Raw genomic sequence first — 16,868 nt, 5'->3', positions numbered from 1 at the left:
TTGCATTCATGGGCCCATCGGCCTCTTGTATCTTATTGATTCAAATTCAGATTCATATAACGCAATAGCTACTTAAATGTGCTCAACGTACTTTACAATGGGTACCAAGACAAAAACAACGCTTATGAATTAGGACGAGACAGGATGCCATTTCAAGATGAATTGACAAATACAACGCTGCTACCGACCAGGTGATAATGAATAGAAAAGTGCCAGAAGACAATAGAGAATAAAACGTTAGCAGCGATGAGGGCTTGAACCAAGGACCTTACTGGTACGATAACTGCGCCAGGCCGTGAGTGACTCTACAATCGAAGCCATCCGCCACTCCGAAAGTCGTATCAATCATCGTGTCTATCTTGAACCGTTCTCACCACTTCTTGGGATCATGGGTTCAAGTCACCGACCAGTTTTTTTTTATCAAAGTGCGTGAGAAAATAAGAGTGAAGAGACTTGTCCAATGACTCAACCTTGCGGCAGTCACAACAAGACTCGAACCCATGACCTGCCTACCTGGTTGGCTTGGATGGTTCTGATTTATTTTTCATTTTCGAGTACAAAAATTACAAGAAAAGACCTGTTTAAAATATTTATTGACAGATAAATCTAACAGAAGGGGAATCTTTTTAAAATTTTAACTGAACTGTAAAACTTTGGAACAGCATCAAGTATCAAAATAATGCTTGATAAAGAAATAATTGATTCCCGATTTATTGATGATCAAAATTAAATACACGGGGTTTTAAATGGTCAGTTGGCTTAAATAACCCTTTTCATATGACAGAGGCACGTCGTCCGTTCAACCGCTCCATCGCTCAACCGGTAATCTGAGATTTGATCCCCAGTCCAGGTATACTGATTTTTTGGGCTGGTATTTTTCTTTCTCGCTTTGTCTGGCGCCTCTCATACACACTTGTTCAGATCTTTATCTTAAAAGAAAGGATCACCCTACTCCAGACAAGGTCTTATGACAGATTTATAAGGTTGGGTACTCCTTTTAGTGTATACCGACTTTTCACATGGAGGGAAGGGAGTGGGACAATCATGAAACTGAAGCCGTTGTAGATCCGAGAGAAGAACTGCCCTACGGAACTGAGCTACTCAGGAATGAATGGGTAACACTAAACAAAGCACGGGCAAAAATTGGGAGAACAGCTGGAAGCATGAAAAAGTGGTGGATGGCTGAGACTATCTCGTGTACATGTGGATGCCCAGTGCAGAGGATGGAGCACATCCTTAGAGCCAGGACGGGCCCAGCTGCACTGACCATGACCTAAGAGTCTGCTCCTCAGATGCTGTGGAGTGGGTTCGGTGTTGGAGCGACAAACTATGATGATGAAGGTTGGACAAACGGTTTTAAATCAATAGAGCTATAACTTTTGTACGACGTGTGCATATATTATGCTAATCTGACATCCAAACACACTTATGGGCCTCGCTTAACATTATTGTCATGTAAAATATTTTACATCATTTTTTTAGATTTCCTTTACAACAATGGGCCCATAAGAAATTGGGTTATCAGACCTGCAAAAAAGTGACAGTCGCTTGTTTGCTCTTTTTATGCAAATAACATTGTGAAATTGAATGTAAGCTTCAATTTAATAATTGATTTCTTTGAGCTTCGAGCAGCAACATTTCCATTACCCAGTATTCTTTTTATACAATCACATTAGTGAAATAATATAATTCAATTTTCATAATTGCAAATAAAAAGATCAGGATTATTACGCGTTTGGATATTACTCTATCCAGTAGATTTTTGACCAATCAAAATGTGGGATTTTTGACACACCTTCAATCCAGTTCGGACAAATATTAATGCTTTGCGTTTAGTCTTTTAAAAAATACAACATCCTCCAGGGGGATACCCTGTTCCAACACACAAAACTATATCATATCTTGAACGTTTATAGTTTGGTTAATACAATTTTGTGAGAATTATTCATAACAACGGCTGTCTAAAAACAATAACAAAGATCTGAGTGATGTCAATTTCGATCTATCTATAGATGCTCACAGCCTCTCGAATACAATGTACCTAAACATAGGATTTGAACGTTTATAGTCCGGTTAATACAAATTTGTGATGTAATAAATAAAATCGAATGAGAAAATTATTGGTAGCATGAAAAAAACAAAAACAAAAAAAAACCAAAAAAAAAAAAAAAACCAACAAAAACGTGAGCTTGTATATAGCGCAATATCCACTAAACGTGTCCGAAGTGCTTGACAAAAGATCCCTGACCAACAGCAACCCCTAATTTGTAGAACGAGACATGACGCTTGTTTGGAGCTATTCCAGTTTTTTCCCCGATAGAGACATTGCTGTTAACGCCTGGTACTCATTTTACACCTAAATACAATGAGAGAGCCTTATCCAAGGACTCAACTTGCGTCGAGCGAACTCTAACCCAGGTTCTTCCGATCCGAAAGTGAGTGTTATATCACTAGACCACAGAGCCGTAACGAATGTGACGAGTTTCCTTTGGATGGTGAGGAGGGGCTAACATTTTAATTTGCTGGAGATTTTATTTATTTAAGTATCACATTCAGAAGGATGTAATTATGAGGCAATGCGCTGAATTTGACCAGATCATTTACCATCTCACATACCAGTGTAGAGATGTGCGGCTATTTGGTCTAGTGGTATGACAGTCGTTTTCGGACCGGAAGGTCCTGAGTTCGAGCTTCGCTCGGCGCATAGTTGAGTCATTGGAAAAGGCTCTTTACTCACATTCTCTCACCGTACTCAGGTGTGAAATGAGTACCTGACTGTTAACAGCGTTGTCTCTGTCGGAAAAAATGTAATATCGCCTAACAGGCGTCATGTCTCGTTCTACATGTTACATGTTGCTGTTGGTCAGGGACCCTTGTAAAACGCTTTGAGCACAATAAGTGGATATCGCGTTATATAAAAGCTCAATTAAAAAAAAATAATAGAGATCACATTAGACTTTTGTGTATACAGCTTGACTAATGGGTAAGTTATTGTCACGACTGAAATCCGACATGGTATGACCGTACCTTACAGCAGGCATGTGTTAACTGGGTTGACCACGAAATTACCTCCCCTAGCGAGAAGAGGCTAATCCACCCGTCCGCTCACGCTCATCCTAGCACTGTACAACGGAAAATTAACACCTGGAGACACGCCCACCACCATTCTATCTTCGAATCAAAGACACCTAGGAGTCAAACCCGGGTCGCTGAAACATTATAAAAACGCTCCATGCAACGAATCATTCTCTTTCACAAAAATACCTTCCTAGGAAGGTTCAGTGGTGTAATATTAAAAAAAAGGGGCGAGTGATAACACCGAGTTAATTTTCTTATAATTCTTTCTGATATACAGACAACATTATCTGTCTATTCTTACCTATGTTTGTATGCTTATGATGTTGATATGCATGGTATCATTATGACTTTGATACATGTAATTTGATCATACATTACAATATCATTGTGTATCTAGACTAGTACAGTCTTGTAACTCATGAGGCCGGAGTACCTACCATTTGTTTACTTCATGCTATCTGGGCGTTTAATTATGTTACTAAAATATTCATGAGTCTATATTTATAACGTTCACGTTGTAGACTATTTTACTAAAATATTATTTGGCTTATTTAGTCGTTTGTACCATTTGGACATGTTATTAGGTCTGAATTTAGACCAGTCTTGAGTAAACATTATTCATAGTATAAAATTGGGGCTCCTCTACTTGTAAATATAATGTACAATATTGACCATATACACTGTCTGAGGGCGCACATTTTAGGCCAAAGAAGTTTAACACGGAGAAATATGACGTCATGTATATATTTATCATATCAAACCAGATTTCATTCCCTTCATAGTATGGACTAGGAGAAGCAGTCTAACCTGACACCATTGCATACATCGGCACACAACATTAAAGACCCGAGAGACGGCCAGACCGGCTAAGCACCTCGACTTCCACAAAGATAAGCTTCGCAAAAATGCACAAATACTGTGGCTATGTTAAGTGCCCAATGGACCTCACAGTTCAACATATTCTAATTGAATGTACAGAGTTAGAACAAATAAGGTTACAACATTATGAAAACAGGGACTTGAAGTCTCTGTTCCAGTCGGTCGATCCACTTACAATTTTAAAGTGTCTGGAGGAATGTGAACTCCTGCAGAAATTGTAAATAAATATTTTTAAAACAACAAAGATGTAACTATTATGATTTTATAAAATTTTTTTTACAACAGTACACGATTGAGCAGCTATGGCCCCTCAAGACCGATAAAAATTGATAAAAGACAGAAACGGGCGCTTAAATGACCTAAATAGTGTCGAAAGAGCCGTTAAACACCTAAAACAAACAAAACAAACCAATGATATAAACTAAACAATAAAAATCTGTAAATACGGACATTAATATTATAAAACAGAATACATCACACTTAAAGTTATTGTTTTTTTTATTACTCATTACTTATTTCATTGTGAATGTTATATCCTTAGACAGCTATATAATAATAATAATAATAATAATAATAATAATAATAATAATAATAATAATAATAATAATAATAATAATAATAATAATAATAATAATAATAATAATAATAGATCTTTATTGTCCATATTGGACAATTTATGAGCCATAAATCATTGCTGTTTAATGTTATCATGTAATATGTAACGGGGAAATCATATGATTTTCAGACCTCTATTAAATTAATCTAATTAATAGGGCGATTATGTGAGTGCAGAAGCTGACAACCTATGTAAAACGCTCGAGTGGTTTGGAGACTTAACACTTATTTTTTTCTTAAATAACATTTTACCCCCACCTTAAATACCACATTACAACTATTATACGATTCTTTCATTTCTTTGTATTTATTAAACGACTTATTTTTATCGTGCCAAATTACACTACGAGCTTTCAAAAAAAAAAATCATGAATAATGATCCAACGTTTTTCTTTCTTTGGTCGACTTGTGATTCAACCAGATAGAGAAAAACAGAAATTATGGCGAATTGAAGTGTTACAAAATATCTAATAACCTTACTTGGAGGCGTGGAATTATTGTTCAAACATCAGTAAATTCTTTATGACAAAGATATCGGGAAATTTTACTCATTTTACAAATTTCTAACATTCTCATATCGAGCGTTGTTACTTCTGTTGTTTAACGGTTTGCGGTTGAACGGAAGACGTGCATCTAACTTATGTCATATCATAAAATTTAAGCCAACTGACATTTTAAAACCCCGTGTATTTAAGTTTAATCAATATCTGGAATCGATTATTTCTTTATCAAGCATTATTTTGAATCGATCTACAGAAGAAGCATTTTTCGTTTCATACTTAATGCTGTTCCAACGTTTTACAGTTCAGTTAATAAAAAAAGATTTCCCTTCTGCTAGTTTTATCTGTCAATAAAGATTTTAAACAAGTCTCGTCTTGTAATTTTTGTACTCAAAAGTGAAAAATAAATCAGAAGTATCGAAGTCAACCGGATAGGCAGGTCATGGGTTCGAGTCTTGTTGTTGCTGTCGCAAGGTTGAGTCATTGGACAAGTCTCTTCACTCTTATTTTCTCACGCACTTTGATAAAAAAAACTGGTCGGTGACTTGAACCCATGACCCCAAGAAGTGGTGAAAACGGTTCAAGATAGACACGATGATTGATACGACTTTCGGAGTGGCGGATGGCTTCGAGTGTAGAGTTACCCACTCACGGCCTGGCGCAGTTGTCGTACCAGTAAGGTCGTGGGTTTGAGCCCCGATCGCAGCGAAGTTTTATTCTCTCTAGTCTTCTGGCACTTTTCATCTCACAACCATGTTGTCCAAGTGAGAAAATTCCGGGTTAATAATCTTGCCCAAGGAAAAAAACGAAAGTGCCTGAAGCGGGGCTGGAACCCGTGACCTTCCGGATCACAATGCAATGCCTTAACGACTCGGCCACTTTGTCTCCTTGTATAGCTTGTATATGTAAATTAAATCGAAACTTGTATCCCATTTAATTTGAATCATTTAATGTATCGATTTACAAGAGACATTTGATGGAATGAACACAGGAATCAAGTTTTGTTAATGAACGATCACCTTTTATTCAATCATCCGCCGACAAAATCAACACAAAACCTCGACTCATCATTTCCGATACACACAATATTTAATCAGATGATTTAACAAAGTCATCAAGTTCAGCCAGAGCGCTGAAAAAGAAAAAAGTTATGAAAATGAAATAATGATAATAATAGTGATAATAATAATAATAATAATAATAATAATAATAATAATAATAATAATAATAATAATAATAATAATAATATTAATAATAATAATGATGGTAATAATAATAATGATAATAATAATTAATAATAATAATAATAATAATAATAATAATAATAATAATAATAATAATAATAATGATAATGATGATGATGAGGATAATAATAATAATAATAATAATAATAATAATAATAATAATAATAATAATAATAAATAATACTAATACTAATAATAATAATAATAATAATAATAAATAATAATAATAATAATAATAATAATAATAATAATAATAATAATAATAGGAATAATAATAATAATAATACTAATAATAATATTTATAATAATAATGATGATGATGATGATGATGATGATGATGATGATGATGATGATGATGATGATGATGAGGATGATGTTGATGATGATGTTTATGATGGTGATGATTATAATGATAGTAATGGTGATGTAAATGATGATAACGATGATGATGATGATGATGATGATGATGATGATGATGATGATGACAACAACGATGACGACGTCGACGAGGATGATGATGATGATGATGATGATGATGATGATGATGATCATGATGATGATGATCATGATGATGATGATGGTAATGAGGATATTTATCATAATTATCATTATAATCAACACCACCACCCCAACCACCAACCTCATTCACCATCAATATCATAATAATATTACTCACGCTTTACACAGAGGTCTAGCCACTGGCAGATCTAGGGGATAAATGTCTTTCAATATAACCGTGGTGGTTTTAATGAGAACTTCCTCACAGGCATGGAGAGTCATGTTGGAGTGGATAAGGGGAAGAACAGTTTTCACGGCATCTTGGAAGCTGTCTGAAAATGAAGGTCGTGAAAAATTTTAAAAATAAAAATAAATTGAGCTTTATATAGTGCAATATCCACTGAATGTGCTCAACGCGCTTTACAATGGGTCCCTGGTCAACAGCAACATTTAACATGTAGGACGGGAAATGCCGCCTGTTAGGCGATATTACAATTTTTTAGACAAAGGCAACGCTGTTAACGGTCAGGTACTCATTTTTCACCTGAGTACGGTGAGAGAATGTGAGTAAAGAGCCTTTTCCAAGGACTCAACTATGCGCTGAGCGCGAGGCTCGAACCCTGGACCTTCCGATCCAAAAGCGAGTGTCATACCACAAGACCACATAGGCGCACTTGGAGGAGAAGCCTTCACCAAGATTTGAGCGTCTCCAATCTTACGACCTGGAGTGAGGCAAAGGTCTGTGCCAAGGACAGAAGAAGATGAAAGAGTACTGTTGAGGCCTATGCTACGCCAGGAGCTAAGAGGTATAAGTCAAGTAAGTAAAATCACGAGCAGATATGAAGAATGCGTTTGCCGCTTGATGCGTAAGAGTTGCATTCAGTTTATCCTTCGTTTACTTATTTATGTTATGCGTATATGTAAAATACCTGTAACATCTGAACACCAGATGAAACCAACGCATGAACTTGTCTTTGCATGATTCTTATTTTGGTCTGTACCTACACACACACACACACATACACACACACACATAAACACACACACACACAATTTTAGCGTAATCTTAACTTATTGATAATTTACTGAAAACATATTGATATAATGACGGTGATGTCACTCAGGTCTTTGTTATTGTTTTTTTGCCATCCACGTTTATGAGTAATTCTCACTACACTATTAACCAGACTATAGTCGTTCAAGGTTACATATATTTTTGTGTGTTGGTCCATTATATTTCCGGATGGCAATGTTTTAAGTTTCTTCGCCAAGCCCACAGAATCTATAGATAGAAAGAATATTACGTCACTTAGGCCTTTGTTATTGTTTGTTGCCATCCACATTTATGAGTACTTCTCACTAAACTGCATTAACCAGACTATACACGATCACGGTTACACAAAGCTTTGTGTGTTGTTCCATTATACTTCCGGATGGCAATGTTGTGAGCTTCTTAGCCAATCGCATACTATCTATAACCGTTCAAGATTACACATTGTTTTGTGTGTTGGTATGTTGTATCCAATAGTTCACTCGTCCAAGGCGATCACCACCAAAAGAAGACAATTCAATAGTCTGATGTCACGTCGCCCAGCAACGGCGGCCATCATGGTTCTAAACAAAGAAAATCGGTACTTTTTATTCTTCATGCTGGCTAGAACTTTTCATATGTCTTGTGATCAGAATGTGTAAAAGTCAAAACACGATCAGATTTATAATGGTTTTTTCCCCTCTGGATACGCTTTTATGCTCGTCGGAGAAATATTTCACAAGGGCGTCGGCCATTATTCGACAGATTAGAGCCAGTTACAAAGTTACCATGCGTCATTACGAGGGAAGTGACATTACGACTGTTGAAGCGTATTGAGTTGTATTCAAAACTTCAGCCAATGAATACGTGTTGCCTCGAGCACTATCAATGACAACTCACAAGGAAAAGAATAAACATTTTAAAAATTCAGTTGATGATATGCAATTAACTGAAATATTCACAACATCCACCAACCGGATATAACAAACCAGCACACACACAAAATGTGTAATCTCGAGTGTTTGCAGTCTGACTGATAGAAAGCAGTGAAAAGTAATATCTAACACACTGTCTAAAAACAAAAACAAAGAGCTCAGTACCAGTAACTTTGTTCCTTCTATACATAACACAGGAACTAATAGGGAAGAAAAGGCGTGACGTCACACCTTCTACTTTTCCAGTTCCATAATCCTTGGAAGTGTATATATAACTAGTGTTTATGAGTACTAATAATGAATAAGTTACATTTTGAATCTATTTTAGTAGCGGCAGGATGCATATAAGTAGGTTCTTAGGATTACGGGAAGTAAAAGAGCGAAGATGGATGATCTTTATTAACGACCAGCATATATTTAAACTAGAAAATAAGATGTCATCACTCTGAAACCAGAAAAGCTTTGAGACAAGGTATATTTCTAGCTCTCCGGAAGGGTAGTTTTACATTTCCATTTAAATAGGAACCATTTTTTTGACATCACACTTTTCCCAACATTGGGATCTCTTTAATAGCGTCTTGCTTTGTCATTCATATTATGTGCTGCTGCTCTCTTGGAACTCATATAAAGCGCTTTGAGCACAGTTAAAGGATATTAGGCTACATTGAAGCTCATTCTTTTAAACTTGGGATATTGTAACTTCCGCTTCTATATAAAAAGATTTACCTTTGGATGATGCGACTTTCTTGAAAGCGGACATTGCCATGTTCCAAGTTTTTTTGAAGAAGTCACCAAGCTTTTTCGCCATTTTCCCAACTGCGTCACCAAGTTTTTGGAAGACTGATCCAATGAACCTCTTCTGTGGATGGGAAGCGTCCATAGATTCAGCTTCAGCAAGCAATTCCATCATTTTTTTCAAAACGCGGCCTTTGTGTAGAGCGTCATCAAAATCAACGATCTCCAATTCTGATTCCAGGTCTTCCATGGCAAGAAGTTCATTCATGACCTCCTCATCTGCTGGGGAGAAAAATTCATTTACCAAGGTCTGTTGACTGTAGACAGCTGAAAGGCCTAGAGCCAGCATCAACATCAGAGAGTAAGCGAACTTCATGGTTGTTATCGCTGTTGTTGTCGGTGGTGGTGGTGGGTTTTATGAGCTGTTGCGGGAAATAAAGAGGGATGAATGTTAATAGCCAATTCACATGATAAATTAAAATAAATTGAATCAAGGCTAAAACCAACTATAACCGACCATAGCCTGATGTCGAGTATATTCTTGGGGTCACACTCTTTTGAATTGGAAGGTCCTGGGTACGAGTCTCGCTCTAATAAGCGCATGGTTGAGTCCTTGAAAGAGGATCTTTACATACATTCTCTCATTGTATTCAGGTGTGAAATGAGTAACAAGACAGAACTCCATTGTTAAAGATATTTTAGATGGCAAAGTTGAAGGTAGAAGTCAAAAGGGCAGACAACTAAGAACATGGATGGATGGTGTGAAAGGCTGGAGTGGATGCTCTGAAAATTGATAAAAAAGATAAAAGATAAAATTCCCTTTATTCATCCCATTGGGGAAATTTGTCTCTAGGGTCTATTCCAAGGGAAGACTGGAATAACCCAGGCATCAGCCACACTGCACCTCCGCAAATTGAGCTAAGGTGAGGTGACGCTATCGCCAAAAAAAAACCCCCAAAAAGGCGTGCAACAGAGAAGAGTTGCGACGTACCATTTAATATCAACATCTACCTAAGAGATGGCACCGGAAGTAAGTAAGTAAGTAAGTAAATTAAATGAGTACCTGGATGTCAACAGCGTTGTCTCTGTCCAGAACAATTTGTAATATCGCCTACCAGGCGTCATTTCTCGTCCTAAAGGTTAAGTGTTGCTGTTGGGTAAGGACTCATTGTAAAGTGCTTTGAGCACGCTTTGTGGATATTGTACTATATAAAAGCTCACGTTTTAAAAATCCAACAGTTACACATAGCTATGTAACTCTATAAAAATGCATGAACATTGGAATTCGTAGCTTGGGTGCGCACATTTTCTATCTAAACGGTAGTTTGTTTTTGATGATTTCCTTGAACAGCAGGTCAAATAGGATTATTCAATCTCTTATCCCAAAGACGGTTTTTTCAAATTGAAAGAGTTATTGTGATTTGTTACGATTCGTGTTGTCTTTCGACACGGTAAAATAAAACAAACATATAAGCAAATTAAAGTTAAGATTAGGGAGCAGATAGGTACTCGTCCAGGGATAACAAAAATTAAATGACGCTAACGTTAGATTAATAATTAACCTACACAATAAGCACACACACACACACACACACACACACACACACACTTTATATATATATATATATATATATATATATATATATATATATATATATATTGTATCGTGTTTGATACAAATATGGTATGACGATGGCTGAAAAGGCCTGAAACATCGATGTAGACTGACTCCAACATTGTGGTAAATATTAAAATAATATATATATATATATATATATATATATATATATATATATATATATATATATATATATATATATCTTATCCGAAGCTCACTGGATTAAATAAAAGATCCGATTTTTGTAAGATATACATTTGTTACATCAGAATTCTCATGACATAATATAATCTCCCTTCATCTGCCATTATTTTTGAATGATCTGATATGATTTTTATTCAATAATTCATCTTAACATCTATTTTTCGTGCCTGTATGCATATGCACGTTTTGGTGAATGTGTGTGTCTTTGTGAGGGTATATGTTGTGTTTGTGTGTGTGGGTGTGTGTGTCTGCGCTTGTGTAAATGGGTGTGTGTACAAACATGTTTATAATAATGTTTTACTATTTTGCGCGCCTAGAACTGTTTTGTCAACGGAATTGGGCGCTATACAAATAAACATTATCAAATTATAATACACCCACACACAACCACCCACACACCCACACACCCAACAACACATACACACACACACACTCACACACACACCGATCAGTTAATGTAAACTTGAATAAGTCCTTAACTGGATGGAAAAGCTCATGATCTGTGTCCCACAACCAGTTTATCTGACTACAATTGGCTTCAACAGTCATGACGTCACTTCCCTCGTAATGACGCATAGAAACTTAGTAACTGGCTCTAAACTATCGGAACAATGGCGGACGCCCTTATGAAAATTTTCTCCGACGAGCATAAACGTGTATCCAGAGGAGAAAAACAATATAAATATAATCATGTTTTGATTTTTATACATTCTGATTACATGACAAATGAAAAGTTCTAGCCAGCATGAAGAATAAAAAGTACTAATTTTCTTTGTTTAGGACCACGCTGCTCGCCGTTTCTGGGCGACGTGACATCAGACTATAGAATCCAATTGTTTACTATGTATGAACAAAGTCATGATCTTTGTCCCACAACCAGTTTATCTGATACACTTGTTTACTATATATGTGAGAACAGGTCAGTAAAATGATATAAATATCAGGCAATTAAAAAAAAAAGATAAATGATGATGATGATAATAATAATAATGATGATGATGATGATGATGATGATGATGATGATGACGACAACGTTGATAATAAAAACACTCATAATAATAATAATAATAATAATAATAATAATAATAATAATAATAATAATAATAATAATAATAAATAATAATAATGATGATGATTATTATGATGATGATGATGATAATAATAATAATAATATTTAATAATAATAATAATAATAATAAAAATATAATAATAATAATAATAATAATAAATAATAATAATAATAATAATAATAATAATAATATAATAATAATAATAAAAATAATAATCATAACAAGAAGAAGAAGAAGAAAAAAAGAAGAAGAAGAAGAAGAAGAAGAAGAAGAAGAAGAAGAAGAAGAAGAAGAAGAAAGAAGAAGAAGAAGAAGAAGAAGAAGAAGAGAAGAAGAAGAAGAAGAAGAAGAAGAAGAAGAAGAAGAAGAAGAAGAAGAAGAAGAAGAAGAAGAAGAGAAGAAGAAGAAGAAGAAGAAGAAGAAGAAGAAGAAGAAGAGAAGAAGAAGAAGAAGAAGAAGAAGAAGAAGAAGAAAGAAGAAGAAGAAGAAGAAGAAGAAGAAGAAGAAGAAGAAGAAGAAGAAGAAGAAGAAGAGAAGAAGAAGAAGAAGAAGAAGAAGAAGAAGAAGAAGAAGAAGAAGAAGAAGAAGAAGAAGAAGAAGAAGAAGAAGAAGAAGAAGAAGAGAGAAGAAGAAGAAGAAGAAGAAGAAGAAGAAGAAAGAGAGAAGAAGAGAAGAAAAGAAGAAAGAAGAAGAAGAAGAAGAAAAGAAGAAGAAGAGAAGAAAGAAGAAAGAAGAAGAAGAAGAAGAAGAAGAAGAAGAAGAAGAAGAGAAGAAGAAAAGGAAGAAGAAGAAGAAGAAGAAGAAGAAGAAGAAGAAGAAGAAAGAAGAAGAAGAAGAAGAAGAAGAAGAAGAAGAAGAAGAAGAAGAAGAAGAAGAAAGAAGAAGAAGAAGAAGAAGAAGAAGAAGAAGAAGAAGAAGAAGAAGAAAGAAGAAGAAGAAGAAGAAGAAGAAGAAGAAGAAGAAGAAGAAGAAGAAGAAAGAAGAAGAAGAAGAAGAAAGAAGAGAAGAAGAAGAAGAGAAGAAGAAGAAGAAGAAGAAAGAAGAAGAAGAAGAGAGAAGAAGAAGAAGAAGAAGAAGAAGAAGAAAGAAGAAGAAGAAGAAGAAGAAGAAGAAGAAGAAGAAGAAGAAGAAGAAGAAGAAGAAGAAGAAGAAGAAGAAGAAGAAGAAGAAGAAGAAGAAGAAGAAGAAGAAGAAGAAGAAGAAGAAGAAAGAACAACTCAATGCTACTACATCCATCACAATAAGTTACGGACACAATGTATGAGGGGTCATTTAAATCGATCGGGTTTTCTGGCCAAATGTCTAAATGTATGTTTTCCAGAAAACGGCAGTAGCTGGTCAAAACAATGTAATCAATTCCCTATTTTCAGTATCATCATGTAACGCCTGTATAACACAACAAGCTGGCCAGACGGACCCCAATTTCATGTTCTCACTGAAAATAAATATCTGAAAAAGTGTGTATGAAACAGTGCCAGAAAAAGCATGACAGAAAAATACAACAAAAAAAAAAAAAAAAACCCATCCCAAAAAATCAGTCTACCTCGACAGGGGATCGAACCTGCCACTTTTTCAGATCTTTATCTTGCACCATTGCCTGCTCCCTATTTAATCAATTTGATATTTTCACTGAAAATAGAACGACAAAATAACCAGAGAAGAAATCAACAAAGTAAGATGTCATGAACTAACTCACCTTCTTTTCCAGAACAATGACTTGGAACTCCCAGGATCCACGGCTGTCGTTTAAGGGTATTTTGTCTGATGATGGCGTCCAGGTATATATAGATCCTCCTGTTGAGAATTTGCGTGACAAGTATCGTAAATTAAAAAAAAAATTAACACGCGTAATTAGAGGGGCAGAGTTCAATGCAACTCTGAATAAATGCAGTATCAAGGCTATAAAATCAAGTCATAGAACTGGCTTTTAATAAAAAAACTTGACCTAGTGAAATCGTGATGGAATTATCTAATTGTTTTGTTAACAAAGTCCGCAAATTCAGACACATGACTAAAATCTAGAACACCATCTGCCAGATAAGAAAGGAATTCCAGCTAATTATGGTCTATTTTGGTTTTACAAACAGTATGTCGTGATCATTTAACGCCAATACATTCATGTTTGTCATAACTTTTCAAATCTTTCTTTTTGGTTGTATTTCACTAAAGGCAATTGAAAACTAGAAGTTTTAAAAATTGACTTAATTTCTGAATGACTTTGTTTATGCAATCAATTAATCAAAGGTTTATTTTTAGGCAATATATTTTTTAAAAAACATTCTGTAAAAAATGTCAGTTTCCATGAGATGTCAATGACTTACGCTGACAATTGGGTCTTTCTTCCTTTTTTGTTTTGGCAAAACAACTATGGTTCTTTGAACAGAAATTGAAATTAAAAATCTAAAGAAACCATAAACCATGCAAATCCCAACAAGAACAGCAACGCTTAACATGTATAAGGCAGGGGCGATTATGTATTCATCTGTTTAAAAGAGGCCCCGCTGCTACAGATCAGGTACTTCATGTTTAAAACAATGGGTTGCCCAAACGTGAATATAAATAATAATTTATACTATGAATTATATATATAATAATATATATATATATATATATATATATATATATATATATATATATATATATATATATATATATATATATATATATATATATATATATATATATATATATTATTTCAAGTAAGTTATGATCAACTTCTACAATATTGTTTCGAGCATTCACTCTCATCGAGAAGTATAGAAGTTGATCATAATTATACTTGAAATAATTATAGATAGCCCATTTTATCATAAAGTTGAGCACTATTATTGCGTGGCTTTTGTTTATATATATATATATATATATATATATGTGCATGTATGATTGCATATAAATAAAGGGCACTCAAATTTGTTTGAACAATGGGAGCGATCTATATTCACGTTTTCATCCAACCTAGTCATCGATCACGTGCTGTGTTGCTGTGCAACGCTTGGACATTTCTCAATAGATGTAAACACGCTGCTTTTGTAAACATACCCATGAGTCATGCTGAGCAGAATGACCTATTGTGACGCTGGATATTTCTCAAACTGTGAACACTTTTCACTATGTGGGTCATTTCGAACACACTTTGCAATGTGACCAATGACCTCGAGCACATGGAAATGTAATATAGATCGCTCCCATTGTTTCAGTGCTTTGATCGGACCTCCTCAGACAATCGTGACTCAAATTAGTGAAACTTGAGCTTAAAAAAACTCCAAAAAATTTTGACATTTTATATAGCGCAATATCCACTAAACTTACTCAAAGCGCTTTGCAAAGGGATCCTGACCAACAGTAACACGTATCAAGTAGAATGAGGCATGGTGCCTGTAAGGCGTAATTACAATTTTTTTCGGACAGAGACAACGCTGTTAACGGCCAGGTACTCAATTTACACTTGAGTACGGTGAGAGAATGTGAGTAAAGAGCCTTTTCCAAGGACTCAACTATGCACCGAGCGAGGCTCGAACCCAAGACCTTCCGATCCGAAAGCGAATGTCAGACCACTAGACCACATAGCCGCATGTTCGTAAATCTGTATCTCGTAGTTTTACTGGCGTCCGTTGTTTGTTCCAGCGTGTTTCTTGTTAATGGGAGCGATTGATATTTAGGATTTTGTCCAACCGAGTCATTAACACATGACTCGTCGCTGTCCAAGGATTGGAAATTTCGTATTAAATGTAAACACGCTGCGCTGCTTTGTTTATGAAAGTTGCTAGAATACCCATACATCAAGCTGAACACGATGACCAATTGTGATATAGGTGCTTTGCAATTGGCTAAGAAACCGAGTGGAGCAGGCACTTATGTTGATGACAACAAGAGATGAAGTGAGTAAGAAAGTGCCAGAAGACAATAGAGAATAAACATTTCGCGGCGGCGATGGGGTTTGAACCCACGACCTTACTGGTACGACAATTCCGCCTGGCCGGGGAGAGTTTGATTCTACCGTATGAGCTATTCACGGTCCCAAAAATGATCGTCTCTAGCCCTAGTCATTATGAGAGCCTTTTTTTCCCCGACTTGAGATCGCAGGCACTTATGTTGATTACAACAAGAGATGAAGTGAGTAGGAAAGTGCCAGAAGACACTCACTTTTCTGAATTAAAAATTCACCCCAAATACCGGAGCATACTCAATGTCTCAATTGTTTCTATGTTATCTGTTTGTGTTGAGAATATTGGCTATTAAGCTTAATTGCTGGCCAACTAACTTCGGGGAGGTTGTGTGTGCTGGACCCGCGATCTCAAGTAGTCAGGGAAAAGAAGGCTCTAATAATGACTAGGGTTACAGACGATCTTTTATGGGATCGCGGATAGCTCATAAGGTAGAGTCACGCACTTTGAGCACATTTAGTGGATATTGCTCTTTATAAAAACTCTTTTTTATTTACAATTTTTATACTGAAAGAACA

At 35.5% G+C, this 16,868-nt stretch overlaps 1 protein-coding gene across 1 annotated transcript; it reads right to left on the bottom strand.

Annotated features, from left to right (window-relative positions):
* Nucleotides 1–6,071: 6,071 nt before the first annotated feature.
* LOC144957405 (uncharacterized) lies at nucleotides 6,072–14,200 on the bottom strand. Its single transcript, XM_078888688.1, has 4 exons — nucleotides 14,103–14,200; nucleotides 9,506–9,936; nucleotides 6,993–7,146; nucleotides 6,072–6,204 (listed from the first exon to the last, which is right to left on the bottom strand). Exons 2-4 carry the CDS (start codon nucleotides 9,888–9,890, stop codon nucleotides 6,162–6,164), a joined length of 582 nt encoding a protein of 193 aa, XP_078744814.1. The 5' UTR covers nucleotides 9,891–9,936; nucleotides 14,103–14,200; the 3' UTR covers nucleotides 6,072–6,161.
* Between the last annotated feature and the right edge of the window lie 2,668 nt (nucleotides 14,201–16,868).

Source organism: Berghia stephanieae, chromosome 11 (genome assembly GCF_034508935.2).
Source record: "Berghia stephanieae isolate SIO BIC M18660-M18661 chromosome 11, UCSD_Bste_1.3, whole genome shotgun sequence".
Classification (NCBI taxonomy): Eukaryota; Metazoa; Mollusca; class Gastropoda; order Nudibranchia; family Aeolidiidae; genus Berghia; species Berghia stephanieae.
Note: the sequence above shows the minus strand (reverse complement) of the source record. Positions and strands in the feature narration are given on the sequence as shown.

Bases quoted from the DNA above. Each gene is read 5' to 3' on its own strand.
- LOC144957405 (XM_078888688.1), bottom strand. From the start codon at position 9,890: ATGAAGTTCGCTTACTCTCTGATGTTGATGCTGGCTCTAGGCCTTTCA. The intron at 7,147-9,505 runs GTAAATCTTTTT...CTTCATTTTCAG, and splicing joins GAAAGTCGCATCATCCAAAG to ACAGCTTCCAAGATGCCGTG. The intron at 6,205-6,992 runs GTGAGTAATATT...TTTCTTTTTCAG, and splicing joins GCTAGACCTCTGTGTAAAGC to CGCTCTGGCTGAACTTGATG.